The 27,054-nt window shown below is 47.2% G+C and overlaps 2 protein-coding genes across 3 annotated transcripts; one reads left to right on the top strand and one right to left on the bottom strand.

Annotated features, from left to right (window-relative positions):
• Positions 1–337: 337 nt before the first annotated feature.
• rai1 (retinoic acid induced 1) lies at positions 338–10,784 on the top strand (the record flags this gene model as incomplete). Its single annotated transcript, XM_079281829.1, has 4 exons — positions 338–6,811; positions 7,031–7,124; positions 8,262–8,311; positions 10,674–10,784. 4 exons carry the CDS (start codon positions 338–340, stop codon positions 10,680–10,682), a joined length of 6,627 nt encoding a protein of 2,208 aa, XP_079137955.1. The 3' UTR covers positions 10,683–10,784.
• Positions 10,785–12,900: 2,116 nt separating this feature from the next.
• srebf1 (sterol regulatory element binding transcription factor 1) lies at positions 12,901–25,946 on the bottom strand. 2 transcript variants are annotated; one of them, XM_079282328.1, is made up of 19 exons: positions 25,680–25,946; positions 22,975–23,559; positions 21,614–21,792; positions 21,385–21,519; positions 21,057–21,275; positions 20,838–20,952; positions 20,445–20,602; positions 20,068–20,287; positions 19,768–19,952; positions 19,396–19,657; positions 18,976–19,142; positions 18,624–18,792; positions 18,398–18,506; positions 18,138–18,247; positions 17,016–17,148; positions 16,695–16,860; positions 15,934–16,149; positions 15,246–15,357; positions 12,901–14,591 (listed from the first exon to the last, which is right to left on the bottom strand). In XM_079282328.1, the coding sequence occupies exons 1-19, from the start codon at positions 25,783–25,785 to the stop codon at positions 14,371–14,373; spliced, it is 3,567 nt and encodes a 1,188-aa protein (XP_079138454.1). In that variant the 5' UTR covers positions 25,786–25,946; the 3' UTR covers positions 12,901–14,370. The 2 variants fall into 2 exon arrangements, with proteins under 2 accessions (XP_079138454.1, XP_079138455.1); XM_079282329.1 differs by having other exon boundaries at positions 20,068–20,284.
• Between the last annotated feature and the right edge of the window lie 1,108 nt (positions 25,947–27,054).

Genomic DNA, 27,054 nt, shown 5'->3' with positions numbered 1-27,054 from the left:
CACATACACGTGCCAAATTTTGGTAAAACATCAACGGGATGCGCACACATGTGTGTTTGACTGTTTGTGTAAAAAAACATCTTCAATTGTTCTCAAAGATTGAAATAATTTAGCTTTGACTTCAGATGGATGTTAAAGTAGAATTAGACATCGAACATGAGAGGAGAAAATGCAAGATAGATTAACCTCCGGCTCAACGGCACTAACCCTCACAATTTGTCTCTCTTTTCTCTCGCCCCCTCTCTCCCTGCCATCAGAACCCCTAACCCTCCTTCCCCCTTTCCTGTCTCACCTCACCACCTCCCCCTCCCAGCTCCGGCTGCAGACGGAGGGAGTTATGCAGTCCTTCCGTGAGCGCAGCGGTGGTTACCACAGCAACCAACCCTGCTACCAGCAGGAGCCCCATGAATTATCCCGCCTGGAGACCTACCGACAACACCCGCATCATCCCCACCCCCAGCATCCGCTCCCAGGCCCCGGTCCACATCCAGACCCAGGCCCCGGACACAGCAGAACCGGCTATGAGGCTCATTCACTGGCGAACCCCACGAGCATGACTCCAGCTGGAGGACCCGTAACTGGAGGAGGACCCAAGGACTGTTACAGCCAGCAAGCCTACCCTGGTTACCCAGGCAATGGTGGAGGGAATGGGAGTGGAAATGGGGGCTCAGCACCCTCGCAGGCCAAGAAAGCCTACAGAGGAAGCAAAGTGCCCACACCAAACCCCAGTCAGCTCCTACAGGCTCCTGGGGGCTATAGTAACCACATGGGCCCTGGGAGTTACTCAGCCCCGTATATAAGTGAGGGCCACCTCCAGCAGAAATGGGAGGACTCTGCCCAGTTAGCACAGTATGACCAAGAGATGGTGGGGCGTATAGAGGCTGGTGGTACCCCTGCACCTGGCTCCTCCCAGTACATGGACCAGAACATGCTGGGCCACACCCAGACCCAGTGCATCCAGCCATCCACCCCTGCCTATACTAGCCCCCACCATCAGCCCCACCCCCCTAACCCTGCCCCCTCCCCTCTCATGTACCCCCAGAGTCACCTTCACTACCCCCAGCACTCACCCTCTCCTTCGCCATACATGGAAAAGTGCAGCCCTATGCCCCACTGTTATAAAGGTTACAACATTCCCCCAAATTCCCAGTATGGCAGACAAATGAGCAGCCACAGCAATCTGAAGCAGGGGGGTTACAGGTCGACCCAGAACAGTTATGGCTACCAGCAGCCTCCCTCCAGAAGTTATGAGCAGCAGCCCCCTTTACAGGCCATGACCAACCCCCAGGAGCCCCACCCTAAATACCAACACTACAGCCAACCCCAACAAAACTACTGTCTCTCAGAGCTGTCTGTCAGATCACCAGAACAGTATTATCAGACTTGTAGCCCCTCCTCAAGCCACTCTCCAGCACGCTCTCTAGGACGCTCCCCCTCGTACAGCTCCACACCTTCACCACTAATGACCAATCCAGAGTCATTCCAGTATGGCCAACCTCCCATGACCCCTGGGGCAGCCTCCTCCTCCTCATCCTCTTCAGCTGGCATGCAGGAGCAAGCCAGTACCAATACCATGTTGATGCCCCCTCGCTCACACCCCTCACCCAATGTGCCCCATGCAGCTCCCCACAGCTACACCACCACACCGCAGGTCCCCACCATGAAAGAACGCTTCTCAGAGAAGCTGTTGTCAAACCCCAGCTTGTGGAGCCTGAATGCCCTCACCTCTCAGGTAGAGAACATCTCGAATAATGTCCAGCAGTTGCTGCTTTCAGAGGCCCTGGTGGGCAACAAGAAAAGTGGTAAGCGCAACAGTGGAGGTAGCAACAGCAGTGCTGGAAGCGGAGCATCCATCAAAAAGGGTGAGGAGTACAAAAGTCCTCCATATCCAGATGCTGGTGGTGGTAGTGTTGGTGGAGGCCCCATGCAGGACCCTTACTCTACCCCACAACACCAGCCAATGCCCATGGAACTCCATGAGGGAGGCTACTCCAGCAGTAGTGATGAACAACTGGAGAGGGGTTACTACTACTGTGGCCAGGGCAGAAGTCCAGCACAGGCTCCCAATAACACACAACTCAACCTGGACACAGCCTCTTCATGCTCCATGACATCTCCAGATGATATGTCCACCAGGTCTGGAGACTCAGGTCTGCACAACCTTACCCCTGACCCTAGATGTCAGTCAGGGCAGGGAGGGGATGGCATGAATACTCCAGTGAAGAGCATTGGCGATGAGAGGTCTCCTACAAGCATTACAATCCCCAGTCCAATGAAACAAGAAAGGGACTCCCCTTCAGATATACAGCATATCAACGAGCCTGTCAAAGAGAACTTTGAAGAATTAGCCTGGACAGAAAAATCAGCTGACAAAGAGGAGGCGTCAACAGATAAGTCTCCTGACAGTGAGAGAGATTCAGACACAACTAAATCTACAGAGAATCTGGAGAAATGGTCAGATGAAGAGAAATGTCCGGCTCTCTACAGCAAACTTAACAAAGGAATGACAGAAAAAAGCTACTGCTACAAGGAGACAGTGTACCAAACGGTCCAGAGCAAATATGATCCTGATACAAGAGACTCAGTTGAACAGTCCCCAGCAGCTCTCTCTGACTCCAGCCACAAGGAACACTTTGGCCATGAGATGAAATCAGAGGCGTTCAAATCGGAGTCTCCAACTGCATCTGAGAGCTCAGTGAAAACATTGCCTTTCATTTCTAGGGGGGACCTTGAACAGGATCAATATTCCACAGAGAAGGAGGATAGCTCAGAGAACACCTCTCCAACCCCCCAAGTTGAGGCCTTGGACGAGAGCAACTCAGACAAGAGAGAGAGCCGAGATGAGGAGGATGAAGAGGAGGATGAGGATGCACAGTATGAAGCGGATGAAGAGGGAGAAGGAGAAATAAAGAAACAACATTCTCTGTCCTCTCCTCTGTCTGTAGAGGTTAGGGAGGAACTGGAGGAGGGGGAGAAAGTGTCATCGACTGAGGATTACATTAACAGAGATGGGCAAGAGAAGTCATCTGGGGATCTCTGCAGCAGGACAGAGAGCCAGAGTACAGAGCTCCATACTGACAACGAGCCTGCAGGGACGCCTGCCCATCCAAATGTAGCAGCAGCAGATGCTTCTGCAAAGGAGTCAGCCATTGGTGACACTGCTCCTCAGCCTCAGTCTGCTATGCCAGTCTTCTCAGCTCTCAATGACAAGACAACACCTCCAGCTCAGGCCAGGGATCGTATTGATCACAGTGATGCTAAAGTGCTGGAGCCAGACTCTCCTCAGCTGCCAGGGAAGTCGATACTTCCCTCAGCCCCCTCCTGGGCAGACACTCCTCCCTCCCCCGAAAAAGGGGATGAAGACATGGAGCCGGGCATCAGCTGCACCAGTGCAGTGACCCCCTTGGCCAAGCCAGACCCTGTGGCCCCATCTGCTCAGCCGAGGGCATTTGGACGTAAGCATGCAAGGGGCAGAAGAAGAATCATGCATTCAGGTGTGGGAATCAGGCGACAACTAAGCTTAGAGGGAGAAAAGGAAGAGGAAGGAGCCCCCTCGCCTACACAGAAACCCTGCATGACTCCAAGCAAAACTGTGTTATTCTCGGATCCAATGGACCTAGCTCATCAGGAATCTATTGTGAGCCAGACTCCCAAAATGCTAACGGATGGTTTTTGTTCGAGAATGTGCACTCGTTCATTCAATGCACCAGACTTGCCGCCTAAAGTTGAGCCTCATGAGAAGAGAAAACCAGGTCCAAAACCAGGTTCAAAGCCTGGGCTCAAACCAGGGTCAAAACCTGGACCAAAAACTGGAGCAAAGCCAGGTCCAAAACCAGGGCCTAAACCTGGTTTTAAGCCTGGACCAAAGCCCGGGCCAAAACCTGGACCTAAACCAGGACCAAAACCTGTGCCAAATGAATCAGAGCTGCCACAGAAAATTGACACACCTGTGAAACGAAAACCAGGACCTAAACCAGGTTCAAAAACTGGGCCAAAACCTGGTCTAAAACCAGCTCTAAAGCCAGGTTCAAAACCAGGACCTAAGCCTGCACCCAGGCCTGCAGATATGTTGCCCCTCGATGACACTGCACACATCAAGGCCTCAGTGGGTCGCCCTAAAGGCTCCGTTTCTAAGACAAAGCTGGTACAACAAGAAGAAACCATTCAACCTTTGACAGGACAGCAAAGCAGGGCCAGAAAGAGCCCAAAAGCTTCAATATCACAAGTAACCCAGGATGTTAAACCAGTAAACCAGGACGAAAAACAAGCCACACACGAAGTGAAGGCTCCAGAGAAGGAGGGTAAGAACATGGTCTTAAGATCCAGAAAGCCCTCACAAGAAAAACTGTCAAAAGAAAAAGTCACAGGCGAAGATGGTCTTCCCCAGACACTAACAGAAATTAAAGCTACTGATGATCCAAAAGTAGAGGAACCTGTTACTCTGGAAAAAACTCCAACTTCCATTCCTAATGCAGTCAAAACCACAGATGTTCTAGCAGACCCACCTGCACCACTTGCCTCACCTGTCCTAACAGAACAATCTGAAGAAAAGACATTACTTCCAATAAAACGGAAACCTAGCCCAGAACTTTCTACGACACCAGTAAAGAAAAAGAGGGGTCCAAAGCCCAAACCAAAACCCTTACCACCTCTCGTGGAACAGGTTGTCTCTACACCTAAAGAGAAGGGTGTCCGTGCCCCCAGAAGAAAGCGAGGGCCACCCAAGAAAGTCTCTGTGGTCACTTCCCCACCCAAAGACACTCCTGCAAACCTCAGTGAGACGGACATCACTAGTGCTGTGCCTGTGGTGCCTCCTCAATGCCCCACTAAAACAAAAGTTCTCCCACCACGCAAAGGCAGAGGACAGAAATATGAGGCCATGGTGCAGAAAATTACATCTCCAAGCTCAAAGAAACACCTCCCAATTCCCCAGATGGACAGCAATCTAAGGGATGATGTGACAGTTAGGGCTTTGCCTCAACTTGTCTTAAAGGAAGGTGAGCCCTCTATGCTCATAAATAACATTGAGGTGATAGAAGGAGAAGTGAAAAGCATAGATTCTAGACAGGAAGTACTGAAACAATGTGAAGGAACACTGAGAAAAAAGGAGATGGCACAAGAAAGAGAAAAGCATGAGGTGAGTCAGGAGGCATCAAAGGCAAAGGAGGTGAGACAAGGGATGGAAGAAGAGATTGTGAATAAGGAGGAGACAAGACAAGAACACATGAAACCAGGGATACAGCATGGTGTCAGAGCTGACAAGGTTTGGAGCTCAATAGAGGCCCCAGTTGAAGTGGGGTCTCTAGGAGAGTGGAAACAACAGGCCTCAAAAGGTGTATCATCTGCTCCCACTAAGTCTGCCAGAACTAAAAGGAAGAGATGGGCCATGGTGGAGAGCACAGATGCCTCAGTCGTAGCCTTGGAAGCAGGGAGCCTAATAGTTACAACACCAAGGCTAGCCAAACAGAGGGCCATTAAAAACAACCATGAGATGCATCTAAAACAGAGAAGAAAGAAAAGAAAGGGCCAAGTTCCTCTAGAAGAAACGGAGACAGTTGAGGAGAAAAATATTGAAACAGTAGAACAACAACAGGAGAGGGTAGAAGAGACGGTAACCCCCACAGAGTCCACAATACCTCTGCCAATCAGCGCAGATGAGATCACAGAAGCCCCCCAGGTAACCAGCACAGAACTCATTCAGAAACCTAGGAGAGGCAGAAAACCATCCGCAAATCCAGCTCCGAGGAAACGAGGCAAAGCCTCAGCAGAGCAGATTCCTGGCAAGCCAATGAAGGTCCACAAAAAGCCTGGGCCAAAACCTGGGATGAAAGACGCCATGGAGGTTATCGAGGCAGTAGTGAGGGCTGCAGGATGTGAACGGGCCGAAAAAGAGGAGCGAGAAAAAGAAGAAATGGAAAGAAGGGAAATAGAAAAGAAGGAAACATGTATCGTGGGTCCTGTGGTAACAATATCAGAAAAACAGACTGAGATCATTTCTGTGAAAAGAATCAGGCGCAAACCAGTCCATCAAAGTTCTAAACTGTCTTTCTGTCCTTATGTACGGATTAACAACTCCAGAGACTTCTCTTCTTGGTGTGCCATAGTCAACAAGCCTGAGGATGCGGTGGTATTTCAGAGACGTAGAAAAAAGGGCATACTCAGAATGAGGAATCCTTTCACAGTTGCAAAAGTAGTGCCACACACTGCTGCCATGCTGCAAGGACCCTTGGTGAAAAGAAATCTAATTGGCAGGTGTCTCACATGTTGCCTGTGTGGAAAGCCAGCGAATTACAGAGACCTAGGTGATTTGTGCGGACCCTACTACACAGAGGATGGCGTTCCACGGAAAATGTTGACGATCGAGCACACAGAATCCGTCAAGGAAGAGTCGCAGAAAACCAATGACAACAACAGTAGCAGCAGTGAAGAACCATGCTCCTCAAAGAACGAGGACGAGGGCAGCGCAGAAAAGGAGGGCAATACAGAGGGTTGCACTCAAGAGGGCAGTAGTAGCAGGCACCATTGGCGCTACCGGCGAGCAGAAAGAACAGAGAGGGTGGGTCAGGAGGGTGGTCCTCGAAGATTAACTCTCCGAGAGAGGTTCAGGAGGATGAAGCAGCTCCAGGACATCAGCACAGGGGCCTCAAGTGACCAGGAGGGTGGTGACAGTATGTTCAAAAGGCTACAAGTGGAGGCAGAGGCTAAAGAGCACTGGGCCCATGAAAACTGTGCCATCTGGACCAAGGGGGTAATTATGGTAGCTGGGAGGCTATACGGACTGAGGGAGGCTTCCAACAACTCAGTCCAAACGGTACGATAGCAATAAACAGTCTATTCTGAAATGTATGCATGCTTAAGTTAAGTTAAAAATGAAATGGAATAATATGCAGCTTCTTTGAGAAAATGATGTTAACATTTTGACACTTTTTCCTCTCTTTTCCCTCTCTATCCCTATGTCCCTCCATCGGTCAATTTGTTTGTTTCTTTGTTGATTTTCGGTCCATATGTCCGTTTGTCTGACTAACCCCAGAGCTGCTACAAGTGCCAGATTGTGGGGGCGTCCCTCAGCTGCTGTTGGAGAGGCTGCTCTCATAAATACCACTATGTCTGCGCCAAAGAGATAGGTAAGAGACCACAGCGAGAGAAGGAAGAGCGCAACAAGGGATGAAAAGGGGAGAAAAGCCAGGGAGAGGGAGGAGAAATGAGGGGGGAAATTGGGAAGGGGAAAGTGAACGTGGGTTTAGTGGGTTGCGGGAAAGGAAAAAATAAGACGGGTAGAAAAAAAAGAGAGGAATGAAAGGAGAGGGACGAAAGCATGGGGAAGAAAGGTGGATGTGGGTAAAATGAGAGAAGAAACATGCAGGAAGTTAGATTGTTGAGTGTGAGAAGAGATGACTGAGAGTGCTAAGAGAGAGCAAAAGAGGGAAGGAGGGAGGGAAAAGAGGTAGGGAGCCTTGAATAAAGGGGGTGATGAGGGGAAAGTGGGATCCTGGAGTGTGCAAGAGGGAGAGGGGGAAAGAGATAGAGGGTGGAGGGTGCTGTGTATGTGTGCATTATTGACCACAGCCCCTGTGGCTCCGTCCATCCATTCTGCTGTCTGGGGACTGGATGTGTGTGTGCGTGTGTGTGTGTGTGTGTGTGTGTGTGTGTGTGTGTGCATGTGTGTGTGCACATGTGCCGTCCTGCCTCCAGCCTGAATGCTGCCTCTAATGCTACCCTATCGTGCGTCTTAAAACCACGCTGCCTTCAATGCTTGTGTGTGTGTGTGTGTGTCCCTGGTCATTGTCAATATAAGTGAGTGTCTGTGTGTCAGCAGCACATGTGTTGTTGGATGGCTTCCCCTTACATTACCGCATGCCAAGGAAGTACAGTGCGAGGATTAGAAGGCCTGCCACGTCTGCCTTTAGCCAGCACAGGGAGCAGAGCGAGGCCCTTTTTAATCCTGCTGAGTGCACCGGCCATATCTGACTGTCTGCCTGCATCGCAACTTATCCACTCAGTGTCTCTCTTTCGTCTGTTGCTCTCTCTCTCTCTCTCTCTCTCTCTCTCTCTCTATGTATATATATATATCCAACATATATATATATATATATCCCCCTGGCTCTGCCTCTTTCTTGCTCATTTTACATTTAACCCTACCTCTTTATCATTTATCCAGGGGGGGGGATGTGTGCATTCGCCTCATGCTATTTGTTTCATTCATTGTTATTGTCCAACACTCTAGCTTATTCCTTTACTTTTTTTTCTCTCTCCCGGCCTAGGCTGCACATTCCACGAGGATGATTTCTCCATAAAATGTCCTAAACATGAGGTAAGCAAATAAAAAAAAAGTTTTTTTGTTTAGTTTTCAGGGTTTAAAACCTTTGACGTAATTATTACTGCATCCTGCGTTTCACAGTGAGTCATGCATATCATAAAGAATGGAGCGTGGAGAGGATTTAGCACCCAGGGTAACAACCTCTCAGACATTGGTGTTTTCACATGTGTCCATGTACGGTTTTAGGTTTGTGTTCCCATTAGAACATTTACAGCCTCTCTCCTCCAAGCTGTGCATTTTGATTTGTTTTCTTTTCCCCCCTCTCGCCAAAAAAAAAAATCAAGAATGAGTTCACACATTGCTGTCACAAGCAGCAGCACCATGGCTGGATAGATGATACAGTGCAGAGCAGAAAACACATTTTGTCAGCTCTTGTAGAACAGAGTCAGGTTCAAATTAAGGAACACGAGGGTTCACGTTGGTGTTCGTACACCTGTATCAAGTACCCTATCCATCCCCATCCCAAGACGGGCAGGATCTCATCTCGGACTGACCGATATTTTGAAACCAAATCAATATGAACCCAATGATCTTGGGCAAGCTTAACCCATCAACCGCCAGTAGCTGTGCAAACACTTATGTGCCCTTCGTGTAGTGCTGTCACTCAACGCCCACTGTTATGGCTGCAGACCACTGCAATTGCAATGGGTCACCGTTATTGTGTTAATATGGACAGCCCACTCCACGTCAACCCTCCTGCAAGACAGACGCCATCTGGTGGTGGCGTGTTCACACTGCAGCGCAAAGAGGAAGGTCAAATGCTGAGGGATGGGGTGGGGGGGGGAGTAGAGAGGGAGAGACGCTGACATTCAGCAGGGAGCAGCGGTGCATTGAGGCAGCAGTGGCAGTAGCCTCCCTTCCTCCCTCCCTCCCTCTCTCTGCATCTCTCCTTCCCTCCCTCCCTCTTCCTTTCCTGTTCTCTTCTGTGCAGACTGACAGGGATGAAAAGCTGGCTGCTGATCAAAACACCCCACCCAGCATCACTGCCTGCTATCCTCCCCACATGCTCTCTCCACCCTTTCTCTCTCCCTCCTCCTCTTGTTATTTCTCTCCCCCCCTTATTTTGCTTCCCTGCTGTTCCAGCTCCCGCACTCTGTTCACCCCTCATCTCCTGCGAGCTCCCTTTTTTCCACTCTTTCAGTCATCCTCCCTTCATCCCGCCTCATCCTTTCCTCCATCTTCTCCATCTCTCATCTCCTCTCCCCGCCTCACCTCAACTCCCACTTGTAAGCGGCAGAAATAGAGTATGTGAAACAGAGAGAAAAAGGAGAGCAAGAGAGAGAGATTGTTGTTAGCGGGCTGAGGCAGAGCTGTCATCAGCTGAGGGATCTGAAGGTCTGTGTGAGGGTCTGTGCAGAGCCAATTTACGCTGAGCAGCCTAATCAAAGGGAAGAGCAGACACACGTATACGCACACACACACACACACACACAAACCACCCCCACCCATGGGTCCCCCTCTTCCTGTGTTCAGGGCTGGAACACATATATCCATGAAATCACACAAACACACACACACACACACACACATGTTGCCTTCAGCTGTGGCTTCTCTAGCGCTAAGGGACACACACTGTGTGCGTCCACACGGGTGCATTAACGGGTTATCTGTAAGCTCACACACGACTACACAGAGAGACAGGCAGGGAGAAGAAAAAACTGTTCTGTGCTGCGGCTGAGTGGGAACAAAAGACGAATGGGGGCAGTTAGATCAGAGAGCGAGAGAATGAAAGAGACGGGGATGGAAAGAAGAAGAGAAAAGAAGGGCAACAAGAGAGACAGGCAGCACTCGGGGATGGAGAAATTGAGAAAAAAAACAAACCAAGTGAGATTGAAGGTTTAAAAGAATGTTACTCCAGAGAGGTAAACAGAAAGAGGGGGAGATGAAAAGACAGAGAGAGCGAAAGCTGCTGGTTTGAGTCCAGGCCATAAGGATGGGCAACTGTCAGTTCAGAGAGAAGACAGGAAGAGGGAACGAGAGATACTGGGGGGCTGCGGAGGCGGATAGGGGGAAAGAAAGCCCTCCACCACCACCACCACCACCACACCAGCACAATTAGTAGGCGTTCCCGCTGTGTCTTTCACAGTGGAGCTGGTTGACTGGCCAGCTGCATCCATCCCCCAGCTCCTGCACACTGCAGCCAGTTCACTTACGTGTCTGCCGACCTGCACAGAGGCCCCAACTACAGTGCCTGTATAGCACACACATGTGAGCTCCCACCTGCGGTGTACCTGCATGTACATCTATGACAGCTTTTTCCATAAAAACACGTACTGCACAGTTTCTATCATGGTTTAGACTTAACAACAAAACTGTGACTTGAATTCATGTCAGTCTCTCTTCTCTTCTTCTACAGGACCTGTAAGATATTCCAGTTCACCATCTCCACCACCAACACCACCTCTCAGACAAGCAAGCGTCACCCCTATCCAGCAAGGCAAACAAAGATGCTGTCCTAACAGCCACCTACACCTAGAAGACACGGTGATGAGTGATGACGGACAGGCGCGTCGGCCAGTGGGGCCGGGGGAGGATAAAAGGCTGCGATGAGGAGCTACGAGCCCCGGAGGATGGCTCCGCAGAGAATAGCTGCTCCCTGAACTCGGCCTGGAAATGTTTTTTCCACGACTGAGCCCCTCACTGGAAGGCAGAAGGCAGCGGCACTGTTTAACAGGAGGATAGACGACGACGACGCTTCAGAGACCGTGTGCCTAGAGCCCAGTGCACAGGGGGGCTGTTTGAAATGCAGAGCGAGGAATGTGTGCGTGTGTTCTGCCTGTCGGATGGGTTGCTATCATATTCAGACACCTGGCGGACACCGATTGGACGGGAGCATCCCTCTGGCCACCTTGTCTGTGGGCCAAGAGGTGTGTATGCGCGTGCGTGTATGTGCGATAACCACAATGTCATTCTACAGCCACATCATCAGTGTGTTTGTGCCTCATGTGTCTGTGTGAGTGAAGACGCTCATCTCTAATTCATGATGTCATTGCATCAAAAAAGCAGCAGCCAACCACTGGATGTACCATCTCAATGTGTGCGTTTGTATTTAAAACAAGAGACACAATTAAACAAAAAAAAAAAAGAAGGAAACTGTACATGACGACGTGCTTTACAGGTTCTAAATATTCTGACATTGAAGAGTTAAGAAAAAAATGGACGCAGTATTTTAATATAACGCTCTTATCTTCGGAGATGTATTTTGATGTGCATTATGACTATACGACATCATTGCGTCACCCTTGGTATATGTCAGGCTTTGTTGTAATTCAGAAATTAAAAAAGAAAAACTTTAAAAAGGGAAAAAAAAAACTGTTTCAGAGTGTTACTCCATTTCAACTGTGTGTGTGTGCACATTCAACATGTACAGAAGACGCCGACGTCATCAGGGCTCCAAGGGTCCAACCGGGGGTCAGGTCATCTCACCTCACATCTATGTACAGTTCAGAAGTATTACTGTTAAACATTGCCATGATGCATCATTATTTCACCAACCACACCAACGCAGAAAGATATACATTCAACACAGATTTCACAACACTACCAGTCTGTTCGTGTATCTCAAATGTAGCCTCTTTCGCTCTTCCATGCTATGTAACAATGCCCCGTACAGGGTGTCAGTTTAAGTACTGGTCATATCAAAAAGGAGACATATTTAAGTATTAGAGCATAAAGGAAAGTGCAAAAACGCCACACCAAACGTTCCCTTTTATGAAGCTCATTATTTAATGGTGTATATAAGTATTTGATGCTGTTTAAATGTAAGATGTGATGTACTAATATAATTGTGTATAGTATTTCCTAGAGATGTTTATTTTCTATAAAATGGAATATGTTATTGCTTATAAAAATGTTATTAAAAGAATCCATTGATGAAAAAAAAAAAATGAAGACCTTTTTTGGGAATGTCACTTGTCATAAGTTGGAGCATGCCGTTTTATTGATTTTCATGTCTTTGTTCGGAATCGACGACACAGCATCACTTTGTTTGAAATGTTTTTTGTAACGCCAATGTGAAATATACCAGCACCTTTCAATGCTGCTATGACCAACGCCTGCTCTTTTTGTCTTTACTGAACGTGCACCGACATTAACATACACGGAGACACAATTTGGACCGGCCTATTGTTTGTAAAAAGGGACGATTCGTCAAAACAAGTCCAATTACCATCATCACATCATTATAGTCATATTTCAAAGATTCCAGTCTGACATTAATACAATGTTAAGTATTCAAATTAGAAACATGAAACGCACTGAAGAGGATATCAATTAACTTTGGCCTTTGCTTACAAAAAACGCTGTTCCTGATAAATTACAGAATTATCATTAATCATTAATTTATTCTTTTGAAAAAAAAAAAAAAAAAAACTTTTCAAAAGTTTAATCCCATTTTCACATGTAACCACATGACCTACTTGCATAAATCTGAGTTTAGTGGAGGGAGACTTGTAATTACTTTTATCATCATCATGAGGTATTAAACCATTTACCATTCAAATGGAAAGCACCAAAGGAAACATTGCAGTCTTCTTTACAAAATGCTTTAATATTTACATCATAAAAAGGATGAAACCAAAGAACAAGAGATAAAAATATGCCAGTTTACAGGACACATGAATAACACCTTTAGACATGGTTGCGTCTCATTCATCTCAATCTTTCAGTCTTTCACATTAGTGACACACTATAAAAAAGCATACTGGTCCTGGGACACAAACACATGCCAAAGTTCTTTGTTTTTATTTTACATCTCTAAAAATAAATAAACGATGGTTCTCTAGGAGCATGAAACCACAATGACATGAAGAGCAAGTATTGCTCTTTATGTTGGAGCTGCAAAGGAAAACCAGGAGATTCGCTACAGGCCCTCTTTGGGGGAAAGGAAAAAAATGATTACCGTATTTTTGAAACCGTCTGCATCGTGTAACTTGTTGCAAAAGTGCCAAAGGTTAACGTGATAGTTCCAGTTGTCTGCCAAATCATTTCGATGTCGTCGTTGCATACGTGTGCAACAGTGCAAAAGGTCAATTGAGTCAGACGACGTGACACGCATAACTCGATACCGCCTCCATTCTGACCGCCTCAGTACAGTAACCGGACGATTCAAAAGCTCCCAAAGAAAACAGCTTTCAGGGGAAGAAAAATAAGCATTTATCACTCTGCGTACGCAAAATACTGCTGAATCAAAATATCATACAGATTATAAATACATTTTAAAATATGTACACTGCAAAACAAATAATGACCTCGATGACAATAACTTCATGAAGCCATATTATTACTTCTCATTGAAATCAGCTGGGCACAGGGCTAGTGCAGATAGATACACGGCCCTTGTTCGGGGGGGGGGGGGGGGGGGTCGCCTCTCCTCAGATTATCGCCGGTGAAAAGATGATTCATACTGCAACACTATTTGAACAACCTGCGGAGCGGCGTCACACTGAACAGGCCCACGGTCGGACCGATGACAGTTCGGTCCTTTTCCTCCCACGAACAAGAGACCCCCCCCCCCCCCCTCACTCTGCAGCCAATCAGGGGAGACCGCCACTCCAACCCACTGAGCACTCGTGCCGTAAAAGGTGCATCTGTGTCGAAAATATCGTGGGTGGGACTATACTGAATAAGTGCAGGGCAAGTATCTCTGTCACGCTTCACACACACACACGCATCAGTCACACTGCAACGTCCACTAAGAGGACGTGATGGCTCCTCTCTGTGGTCAAACTGTGGCACTGCAACGCCGTCTCACAAGGGGATTCGCTAAGTGCGCTTCCTTTATTCTTGTGATAATCCATTGCAACAAGAATGTGAACTCAACAAGTGCTTCCTGATGTGGGACAGTCCAAAAAGAGAATTCTTTCAGGTTGATATGAATCTGGATAGTTTAATAAATGTGCTCAATAGCTGCAGAAAGCCAGAAAGCCAGAGACTGTCTGGTAGTGTCTCTGTGGGGATTTCTTTTCTGTGTGTTTTTGTATTTCAGAGATGTTTTTATATACAGTGTCAATGCACGTCTCTCAGCAACCCCTCCCCACCTTCCTTCCTTCCCTCTAGCTGTTGGTGACGGTGGTGCCGCTGCCCAGCTTGATGATCATTTGCTGGCAGTCGTGGAGGGTCCTCTTGTCTCCCAGCTTCTCCAGGGTGCGGGCTGCGTCCGCCAGCATGCCCACCCTTTGGCCGGGAGCCGACAGAAAGGAGGGGGGGAGGTAGCGGCACGCCAACATCACGGCCTCTGCCTGCTCCCGCTGGCCGGGCCGCGTCTCGCACTCCTCTGCACAGAAAATACACAAATAATGTCATTGGCGCGGTATTTCGGGTGAGCTTCTTGATGTCCTCGGCCTATCAGACGGCAGCGGCTTCTTATTTAATTACCGATGGGATTAAGTGTTGAGAACAATTGGGCAAAACGAATGAGAAGCCGATTAGAGCTACTGATTCCAGCCATTCGGCGTCTCTCAGCTCTCTACAACTTCTATTTTAAAAGTTGCAAGAAAACACACATCTAAAAAGTGAAGCAGAATCCACAGTTTTATTTTCTCAGTAAATTGGAAATTTACTTTAAAGCTACCGGATTATAGCATGATATATATAGCTAACTCGTAAAAACAACGATTATGATTATGTTATAAGAGCCTCTCGTACTGCCTACAATACCGAGAGAAAACACAACAGACATGAACTCATCTCATCAGTGAGAAATGATGTATCCACATCCAGTAGGTTTAATAGGTAAAGCATCAACAGCAAATACGACAATTAATAGAAAATATCACAACTGAGGAAATTAAGGTTTGCACGATTAAAAAATAAATAAAAATGATCAAACCATTCTGCCTATAGACAGAATTACTTGTAATAAATAAATAAATGAATTAAAAATAAATACATTTTAAAATGAAATCAACATAAGTGCGTCCAAACACACCTGTCTTGGCTCCAGGCGTTGCCCTGCGTCGCAGCGAGCGATCCAGGAGCTGATGTGTGCGGGTGGGACTGGCTCCCGCCATCAGCCTGGCTGTAGCTTCATGAAGGAACAACTGGAAAGAGATGGAGGAGGAGGAGGAGGGATGATGACTCATACATAACATTCAGCTCCACCTCAGAGAGACTTTGAAGCCTTGCGAACAACGCTGCTAAACACTTGCCTCAGGGGTGTCTGTCTGTCTGTCTGTCTGTCTGTCTGTTGCAACAGATAATTGTATCATGGGCTGCCTGCAATTATGTGCACAAAAAGAATGGATGTCTATGTGCTTCCCTTAATGTGTCGCCCTCGTGTCTGACCCTTCCAGGCAATGTGCTGCACGAAAGAATCTGTCTTGATGCCTGTGAGTCAATCTCCTGAGGATTGTAAGTCCCATTTTGATGAGTCGTGGTTTTAAATGCCTGACAATGTAAACAGACAAACACAAGCGCTGCTTAGGTGTGTTCATCTTGTTTTAATCATCCCCAGAGTGTCTGTCAATGACTTTGTGCTGGACGTCTGTTTGTGTGTTGGACTGAGAGGAAATAAGATGAGAGAACAGGATTGAATGTACATCAGCAAAACACCGAAAGCCCCAAAACTTGCATGAGCTAAACAACTAAACCGTAGGGATTAATACTGTTGTACGTACCCTTCGCATCGCAGGCCTGAAGCTATGTGCCAGCTTGCGTAGGGAACTGAGGTCTTGCTGAAAGCCTTGGAGCTCCGGTGGGGACGCCTGGTGGACTCCCACCGGGCCGCTGGTACCCACCGACCCTGACCCAGCAGGACCGGCCCCCTGCTGCTGCAGGCGCCACACATTGGTTCTCATCACCAACAGGAGATCACACAAGAGCAACTGGACAACCTAGAGAGAGAGAGGGAGAAATACACAAGATGAGGAAAAAAATGTTTTTTTCCTATGTCAAACTTCAGTTGCCATTCTCAGACACTCCTTGGTGAAATCTGATTTGGTAATTACATTATAGTGTTACACACTAAATCTATGCGTCATTATTTCCATTAATAAAAACAAACATTCAGTGATTAGAATGATAGCAGACAAATTACACACAGAGATATTGCCCAGCACCAACTACAACAGAGCTCCACTCAAAGTCTAAGGGCACTTTCCATCCCCACTGTGTGTGTGTGTTCTGCTGTTAGTGGCCCAGCTCTGTGTTGCACTGCAGGAACATTGCACTCGGCTGAGACACACATGCAATGCAACTACAATGCACCACAGCTCTGGCCGTAGACATGCACACACTGTGAGGCTACCTAGCCACCAGCATCACCATCTGCTGCGCGCCAGAGGGTAGGACGCCGCTGTATCACAGAGAGGAGCTGCTACAGGGGGATTCACAGTCTGTGGGAAAGCGTGTGTGTGTGTGTGTGTGTGTGTGTGTGTACCTTGTCTAAACCGGAGCTGTGGCAGTGTGGTCCTAGGTTGAGGCTGTCTCGGAGCAGGACGCTGGCCTTGTCGCTGTAGCTCAGACTCAGCTGGCAGTTTTCTGGCTTGGACAGCAGAGCTCGCACAGCCCTGAATGTGTTCAGACACGTCTTGGGCAGAAGACTCCTGACAGAGCGAGGGCGGAAAAAAAAAAAAGAGACAGAGGACACAGGTTAAAGAAGTGGAAATGTGTGTCTGTCCTCTGCAGACAAAAGGTTATGAAAAACAGTCTTAGTCTGGCTGCAGATGTTCCAGTGTGTGTGTGTGTGTGTCCAACTTACTCTGCGGTCTGCAGACTGCGGGGCAGGTGCTCGACAGTCGGATACAGTCTCTCGGCCGCGGCGTCATCTCCTTGGAGCCAGTTGATGATCACCACAGTGACGGAGGACCACCACTTGGAGTGAGGGTCACAGCCTGGACGTTGGAACAACAACAGTCAAAAGGTGAGACACCCGCAGACAGACAAACCTGCAAATATTTGAATCCCCCACTGCCCGCTTTCACATTTAACATGCATGAGTGTACACACACACACACAGAGCTGTTGTCAGTATTTTGACCTCTGAATCAATCTGTTTCTCCTCTCTGGCATCGTCGCAACATGCTGAGAGAAAGCAGCCATTTTGACGACTCCCCCATGAGGGAAAACTACTCCATTTAACATTGGGCAACACACACACACACACACACACACACACACACACACACACACACACACACACACACACACACACACACACACACACACACACACACACACACACACACACACACACACACACACACACACACACACACACACACACACACACACACACACACACACACACACACTACTGTGAGCAACCCGAGGCTCTGCCAAGAAAAGTCTCTTATTAAAATCCCGCACAGTCTCCCTTTCCCTCCCTCCTCTCAAGGTGATCACCGATTTGACAGCGCTGAAGATAGATGAAGCAATCTAGTGGATGCCTCCCTTTCACCTAAACCCCTTTCGCTCAGATCTGTGATCAGTGAGGACGAAAGTGGTGGGAGGGTGAAAGTCAACCCAGCGGAAATCAAGCCACCCAATCTCAAAAGTATAAAAGATGAACTTTATCTCAGTGCTTCACATTGAGGAAAGCAAAGAGTCGAGGGCAGGTGACTGAATGATGCGGGGAAAGGCGAAGGCAATTCTCTCAAAAGACACCGAGTAATAAAGTAAGGAGCCCAAATCTACATTTGAGTGTTTTGCCGTAGAAGCTGTTTTTGAAACTGCTTGCCATTAATTGGCTTTAATGCTTTTGATGTTCCACCATTAAAAAGGTGCCTCGAGTTTTCCCAAATGTTCAAGATGAAGTGTCTTTACAGCGGTTGGTTTCTTTCTTCTCAGACAAAGAAATGAGTCGGTGACAGAAAGGACTTACCGGTCACGGTGGCCATGTTGGAGCCAATAGCAAAGGACTGGGAGGTGGCACCAGCTGCATCCGACGCACTAATCAACAGCTGGAGGTACTCCAGGGCATCAGCATACTCCCTGAGGAGAGACACCCACCGAATGGTTACTTTGCCGCCACATGAACACACAATGACATTTTCAAATCAATCCTGTTTGTCGCGAGACAAATTCCAGCGGGGTGAGCAGCATCAAAAACAGTTATTTGTGAAGTGTGGTTTGTTCCCTCACCCCTCTCCCTGGCGGGGAGTTTTCTCTTGGTGAGGCTGGGCCACACAGTACAGAGCCTTCTCCAGGAGATGCTCCCTGAATGCCTGAGTCACCTGGGCCAGAGGATCCACTGTAAGAAGCCCATTAACAGAGCATTAACATACATCTGCCTCTCAATGTGCATCTACCCACACGGGGGTTTGTTTGGGCCACATGGAGTGTTGCACTGCGTTTCGTCTGCACTGACCAGTATTGCCAGCCTGGCTGTAGATGCTTTCTTTAGGAGTGCTGCGAATAGCCCAATCCCCATCCACGAAGAAGCGGTGACCTAGTGGGTGACACAGCCACTGCATAGCTGGAGGCACACTGCCACTGGAAGACAGGCACGCCTGGCGGGCGCTGCTCAGGAACACTCGCTATCGGAGTAAAAAGTTAAGATAAGCTCTTCACTCTCACGTCTTAAATGAGTCGAAAGTGGACAGAATCAAGTCCCGGGGTCATGAACAACTGTGTTTCTAACTCTAAACAGGATAATGTGCAAGGACTCAAAAACAATTAAATAAAGTTTTACATTTGCACAATCTAAATGGGGGACTTACGGAGGTGAAGTGAAGGATCCTGGGCATGCTGGCTTTGACCCGGAGGGCTGCAGAGACGTAGACCTCAGCCAGACTGGCTACAGGCAGACAGGAGCCAGCACACTCCGCCAGGTTCAACGCACTGAGAGCCATATGCACTGCTGACAGGTGGCTACCATTCAGCTTACCTGTATGCACAGATATAGGACAAAAACATGATATATATATTACTTTACATAGAATAACAGTGATGCAATTATCATCAAAGGATTTTGCAAACTTAGTGGACAAACTTTTATAGCCACTGAATCAACATAGACTGACTAAGAAAGGTTCCTCTTAAATCGACTGGGATTCTGTCGCTTCAATATGCCACCCTTCAGTCTTACACAGCACTGATTTATTTAGAAACAGTGGGTTTCCCCCCCCCCACCAACTGACCCGTCATGTGTAGCTGGTGCAGCCGGTGGTAAACCAGGGCGGCGTCGCGGCTGCTTTTGCGGGCGTCCTCCTTCAACGGGCGGTCCGATCGCAGCCCTCCAGCCCTGGCAGCCAGCCAGCTGCCCACCCAGAGGCGCTGGAGGCAGAACCGTAGCAGGGACCAGAGTGCAGCACAGCCCAGGTCCAACTGAGAGATGGGTAAGGGACGACCAAGAGCCTTCAGACAGGTCCACAGGTTCTGACTGGCCTGGGCAAAATCTCCCTGGGGGAGGGGGAAAGAGATCAGGGATGATGATGAAGAAGAACAGAAAAAGGGTATGAAAAAAAATGAAAAAAAGAATATCGGGACACAGATCTTATATCTATACATACTCTAGCTAGGTCCAGATCAGCCTGCTTGCGGTGCCTCCAGAACAAGACAGAAGATCCAGAGTGTGTTCGGGTTACAGGCTCTCCATACACCAACAGTCGGATCAGAACCCCCGACACCAGAATACCGTTCAGTAGCCACACCAGTATAGTTGGCAGCATCCAGTCCATCCAGCCCCACGAGTCCGCTACGGAAAACACATTGAATTCATCATGCGATACATCCCACGAAATCAGATTCTTACATACTTTCAAAACCAGCTCATTCCTGTGACACTCCCACCGACAGCGGCTACACGCTACCTGCGATGTCCACACCCAGGACGCTCCGTCCTGCGTGATGGGGGGCGGAGGCTGCTGCGCTTCCAGCTGAACTGCTGCCGGATGAGCAGAGCAGGGCGGCCAGAGGGTTGAGGGAGAGGAAGAGGAAGGTGAAGGTGCACAAAGCCATGCGGGAGCGGTCCAACATGCCGCCAGCACTGCCGCCTGCTGCCGGTCCGTCTAGCACGCCCACGCTCGGCTGCTAAATAAAAGAGACCACAGAGATACGGCAATGTGGCAAAAGTGTAGACGCAGACAGTGACTGCATATTTTATTCGGATGAAGAACGGTGCTGGTTGACTGAGGATTTTACCTGTTACGGACACAAATGCTAGATATTATTTCTTAACCATGCGTACCTTAGTGTCCTCCCCCATTGGACTGTCAGGCTCTGAGTCACTGCCACAGTGGGAGAAGGAGGTGGGGGAGCCCACGTCTGAAGCCGGCGGGGTCGGCAGCTCGTTCTTCACATCAGCCGGCGCATCCACCTCCATGGCAACCAGGTCCTTGAGAGACTCTGAAGAAAGAGGAAAGGGAAGACGAGGAGCCAGGAGGTCAATCAGTGGCACAAGAGTAAAGACATCTCCAGCCTTCAATTTCACTTCGATCATTTCAGGATAACCGTAGCTATCAATAGACCGCATCACAAAAGGTCAATTGAATGACTTGCTTTGAATGAAAAGAAATAGCAGAGAAGCTGTTGTGGAATAACAAAGACGGGGTTTTTTTTTTTTTTTTTTTTTAGCACGTACTGTTTTTCTGGGCTGCCATCTTAAAAGCCATGTTCTCCTGTTTGAGTTTCTGGTTGGACTGCTGCAGGTAGCGGATGTAGTCGAGGGTTTTCCTCAGCACTGCAGACTTGTTGAGCTATAAGGAAGTAGAAACAAAACAATGATAACATTAGCTTCTTTTTCTTCTGCAGATTGACAGATTTTTCTCGCAATGTATTTAAATTAAAAACTCTTTCCTACCTTGGCCTCAGTACCAGCCACCATATCTTTGAGCTCCAGGATTTTGTCATTAATGGAGGAGCGGTAGCGCTTCTCGATGGCGTTGTGGGCCGTGCGCTTCTCTCCCTTGTGCGGCTGGCCGAACGGCTTACCGCTGATGGTGATGCGGTTGATCGGCATCTTATCGGTGTCCATCATGAGCGGCACCGCGGTCAGGATGGTGCCACCGCCCATAAAGGCCTAAAGAGGTAGAACAGGCAGCCAGAAAATAAGGAAGACAGTTACCGAAGGAATGCTCATATTTGATCATTGTTTGAGCTCAGCATTGTGTTGCACATGATGTGCCTACCTGTAGTGAAGCGCTCTGTATTGGGGTGGTGGTGGTCAGGGCTGCGGAGGACATGGTAGTGACAATGCAGGGGTCGTGCTTCAGAGTGGTCAGCAACAGAGACTCCGCCTTGATGAACTGGGGCTGCAGCAACAACTGCGACGTGGCACACAAGTACAGTAAAGATATACAGTTATACAACGAGTACGCTGCATGCGTTTTGCATGTACAAGTACGTTTAGGTACTCACGGGTACATGCTGCATGTGGGGTGCGATGCTTTGAACCGGGGGACTCGCCGACGTGGCCAGGAGAGCAGACGTGGTGGTCAGCCCTTGGAGCTGAGCCTGGATGGTCACTGGCTGAACACTTGGAGGGGGGGACGACAAGATGGTGGCGGTGGGTTGGCTCACGCTGCTGGGACTGACAGCTGGGAAATAGTTGAGCAAAAGATTTTTTGTCAGCCTGCATTCAAGCATAATTGTATGAAATATACACACACACACACACACAACGATCCACCTCATCAACTGCTTTTAAGCAACTGCACACTAAAGTAATACCATGAAGCAACTGCTAAATTGCTTTCACCCAATTATTGCAGCAACAGAAAACAATACCCCTGTGTCCTTTACAAATCTCACCTGCAATTTTGGAGTTGAATATTATAAAAGAAGAAATTATAGATGAACCGATACATTGTATCAGTATATGGTATCAGCTAATAGAAGCTATAAAAAGCAAAGTCAAATAGGACCAGTGGTCTTTTCACTGCTGTGATGTGGCAGTTTGTGAACACTTTTGTGACATTGGTTTAAACTTATTATTGGTTGTTGATGCAACACCACTACACTTGACACTGTGCAAGCCTTTGTCTATGGGTCTGTAGGCCAATAGGGGAAATACAATCTCATTGGAAATAAGGGATAGCAACATTCAGTGTGTCACCTTATTATTCTTATAAGCTCCGGCTGCTCCATCGCACTCACCTGTTAGTACCAGGATCGGGAGTTTTACAGGAGCAATAAACATTTATTGCATCTAAGAAGCAACGTTTTATTTACTACTTTTCTGCCACGGTTGTAAATGAGTGTTTCGCTACAGACACTAAACACAGTGCATATGATGCCTGTGCATACATTTATGTTCAATTCTAAAGCTACTGCGATGGCCATATTAACTAAACTAATACCAGACACAATCAGGTGTTAATGTCAACATGGCTGCTGCAGATATGCCGCCGTATGTACATATACAATAGGCTTTGCCCAAACGGAGCATTTTCACTTATCTCACACCGTTGAGCAAAGTCTGATAGATAGTGGACTGGGATACGAGTTCAGCTGAGGTTGAATAACCTAGTGACCTAGCTCAGTGAATGCAATACACACGAAGAGCCACCTTGCTGGGCACTGCGGCTGCACTGGGGCGAGTTCAGTGATTGTACGGTCGTGAGATAATGCTTTGGGCTCGTGGGTTGGTTTGTGTGTCCTGTGCTTCCAAACCAAACATTATAGCTCCTATTGGCTAAAATAAAAACCTCAAGGACCTGTAGATATCCTGTACTAATAAACAATAGAATAAACCCTCATCGCCATCAAAGAGCGCTTACTTGTGTAGCTGTTCTGGTTGCTGTAGGTGGCCCGGACCTGTTGAGACTGCACCTGGGCCTGAAGTGGTGCCTGCGGCTGGGGTTGAGGCGGAGTCTGGGGCGCAGGCGAGGTGAAGAGGACCTGGGCCGTGGAGCTGAAAGGTGGGTTTAGTGCTGGTGAGCCATGAGGTGAAGCTGTCCGGGCTGGGGCAGGCGGGCTGAGAATGGGTTGGGGCTGCTCCACCTGGGGCTGTCTGAGGCTCTGGGCCTGCGGCGGGGAGGCTGGCTGCTGCCTCGGCGTGGAGCTGGGAACCTGGGCCAGAGGGGACTTCTGGAAGGTGGGGGGCTGGAAGGCCTTGTCTGGGGTGGAGGAGCTACGGGTGATGGGAGGGCCCAGGAGTGCATCCAGGTGTGGGCTACTGCTTAGGATGGAAGAGGACGACGAAGGTGGAGGTGTGGTGGTGGTGGTGGTGGTTGGAGCTGGAGGTGTGGTGATGGACTGGGACAAACCAGGAGGCTCCTGGGTGAGAGGAGGCCCTGTGTATGGAGGGTTATCGAACAGTCCTCCAAACTCCATGTCCTGGTTGCTGATGAGCTGTAGCATGTCTGAAGAGGGAGAGAAATCAGAACCACCGTCACTGCTACTGAAAAAGTAGAAAAATATATCAGAATCATCCAAGAGAACTCTGGTGCACAGACACGGGAAATCTGCAGTTTTTAAATTGGAGCCCGTTTAAAATTGACAAGACATTTGTATAGAAACATGATGTCAGTTTGGCTTATCGAGTCCTGAAAACATCTTCTCAGTCGTAAACCGGATCTCCTTCATTTCCATCTACGCTGCTGGTTAACCATTCATTAACCCACATGCATATTGTTTATGATATAACCGATCAGGAAGAGCCCTCAAAAATTTCGCCCAAGACCGAACTAATGCCAGAATGTAAAACTCAAAGATACAAAAAAAAAAAAAAAAAAGTATAAAACATTCAAAAAATGTAAATAGTGCATTGCTAAAAAAATAAAGAAAACAGAGAATATTTTAATTGTTCTGTAGTTCAGATTTTTTTTAATCCAAAATGAGAATCAAATAGTTTGAAAAATAAAAATGACAGGTGGGGCAGCTTGAAACTGATCAAATAAAGTGTTTACCTTGAAAACATTTTGGTTCCTTTTCATACTCAAAACAGATATATCATGAATTAGGATCAGGGTTCAAGAATAACCTAAATTTGATATGAATGGATAAATAACTGATTCCAATTCAGAATGCGTGTTGACATACAAAGTACAAAAGTATTGCAAAAGACAAGCAGAAAACTTGTCAAATGTACTGCATTGCTCGACAAACATATGAAAGAATTGTAAAACTAATTTGATTATAGTCTCTTTAGCATGATATGAACATGTCTGAACATTATCTTTTGCACATACAAACTGCTGTTTAATGGGAAATGCTTTTACAACTGTATGAAAAATATCATGTTCAAAGTGTATTCAGGGTACTCTAATATGCATATATCCTGCTCTTATTTGAGTATATTTTTAGTCTCTAATTTGACCTGATGAAGCTCAGACAGGATACGTCGCAACAAAAACCACGGCCACTCTTGAGTGCATGTTCTGTCTGCAGTGGAAACGCAGCAGCCTGCTTTTATAGTCCAGTGTATGAGGCGATCGCTCTTGGCCAATCAGAGCGCGTCTCAGAGACTTGCTATGCTGATCAGCCCAAGACAGGGAAGAGAGAGAGCGCGCGGTCTATGGCTCCGCGCGAGGTTACCATCGAGCAGCAACACTGAGGGTTACTGTCGGTCACATTTAGGAAGATGCGAGCACGTCTGCATAATGCGCATTACGCAGTGGTGCTTTGCACTAATATCCTTTGACCATCATCGTGAAAATACACATTAGCGTATTAAAGTCTTTGGAAATGAAAATAGTACACTCCTCATATATGTATAATAAAATAATTTGATTTACTCCATATGTATTACATTAAACCGGTGATGAAAATGTGACCATAACACAAACATAAACATTTGGATTGCTCTGCTAAGTATTTAGCTAAATAGGCACAAGCTGTTTTACATTTGTTAAGTATATTACGTTTCTACAAACGTAAACAAGAACGTGTTTACAAAAAACAGAAGAAAATAAAGTGTCAATAGCACATATAGTAATATAAATAACATATTTATTTCTTGACATATATATATATATACACAATATTTGTTAAGTTGGTCAGCTGAGGAATGAACGACAGTAACCTCTGTCTGTGGCGCAGGCTGGGGGCGGGGCACACTCACGTTAGCCTAGCCTACTAGCTTAGCATAACCTACCAGTTTAGCTAGCACGCTCTATTAATCGGTTAATACGAAAACAGATTATGATGGCGAGTTCTGACTAGTGTGTGTAAGACACAACTCCGTAGACAAGACGGCCTGTTATCAACATCAGCTAACGTACACAGAATACTAGCTAGCTAAACGGTTAACGTTAGCTAGCTACTCTTATACTAACGTTACGACGTGAGTTGAAGCCCTTTAAATTGATCACTGGTGGTGCTTAATGTTGGCATAAATAAGTATTTTAGACTGAACATTAGATGCGAAACACAGGAGGCAAGTCAAACTAAACACATGGCATTACAAGCAGTGTTTATGCAGTTTAGCTCATGTTAAAACGTAACTAGATGAGCTAACACACACACTGTTATATTGTCTTACCATCAATGTCGCTTAAGAGGGCCGTGTCAATCTCGCTGGAGTCATTTAGCGACAGTGTTGGATCCAGATGATCCAACGAAGGATCGTCAAAAGACAGGCTGTTCATCGTTACTGTTGTGTCTGGCTCTCCGATGTACACTTGACTGGCTGTGGAGTCGCTCAGAGACGAAAAAATGGGGAAACTTCTCGCGTCCCTACATTTGCCAAAAGCGTCAGATCCCGAGCTGCAACTTTGTGTTGATGTGTCAAACTAACCACTCACTCCTACCCTCATGATGGTCCAGGGAAACTTGTTAATCCAAGCCAAACACTGGAGCTCATTCAGTACTGACGAGTTTACGGCGAACCCACCCAGTCGACGATGATTGACAGGCTCGCCAGCCAATCACCGCCTTTGTGATGGATTCCAATGTACTCTTGTTTCTCAGGGTTGTTTTGATTATTTGACTGAAGAGGTGACATAATGTGGAGCATGTGCCATCATTTTATAATACAATAACGTACATGGAAACATGACTATTAATGTGCTCAACAAACTGGTATATTGGCTTCAAAACACCTATTTAATTTAATTTAAAAGGATTACAAAAGCATTACCTACGGTGTATAAATGTAATGTGTTGTATATATAATAAATCAACCCGTGCTATTCATCCCAGTTCTGTACATACGTTTTAATATCAGGCATATATGTTTCAGGGAAACAGCATGGATGTGTTTATTATGGGTTTGCCCCCAACAGCCAATGAGAGCCGAGGGGGCGTGAGCTGATGACAGACAAGCAGACAAGTTTGTTTGACTCGAAGCAGCAGCAGCTCATCCTGTAGAACCAGGGAAATCGACCAATGGGATGCTCAGGAGCCGAGTGGGGTGATCTGACGTCACATCTCTGTGTCTAGTGATTGCATCATGTGTTTCTATCTTAGTACAGTAGCAGCAGGGAAGTGACCTGGAGGGACACAGGTGGCCTTACAGAATAAAATATGAGGTTAAATTACAATTTTTTGACCAATGAAATGGATAATAAATACCAACTCTGTACCCCTCAGTACAGTTATATATCTAATTTAGTCTGCAAAGTATGGCGTCTTCCAGTAAAAAATACACATACATTATTAATAATGTAAACAATTGGCAAGGGATGCTTTGTTTACATTTAAATTAAAGCCAAGATGTGAACATGCTGTCACATGAACGCAAAGGGGGAACCCCACAAAAGCATGGTGGGAAATCAGGTCAGTAACCTCGAGTAGCACTGCAACATTGTTGTAATATTAACAGCCAGTCAGCAAACCTGGTATTGTTGGTGATGGGTTTAGTTTGTATAAACATGCATGTCTTATTCACTTGCTCACTGCCAGTGGCGCCCCACAGG

Source organism: Melanostigma gelatinosum (genome assembly GCF_949748355.1).
Source record: "Melanostigma gelatinosum genome assembly, chromosome: 13".
Classification (NCBI taxonomy): domain Eukaryota; kingdom Metazoa; phylum Chordata; class Actinopteri; order Perciformes; family Zoarcidae; genus Melanostigma; species Melanostigma gelatinosum.
The sequence above is the reverse complement of the archived record's forward strand: the minus strand, read 5'-3'. Positions and strand labels throughout refer to the sequence as shown.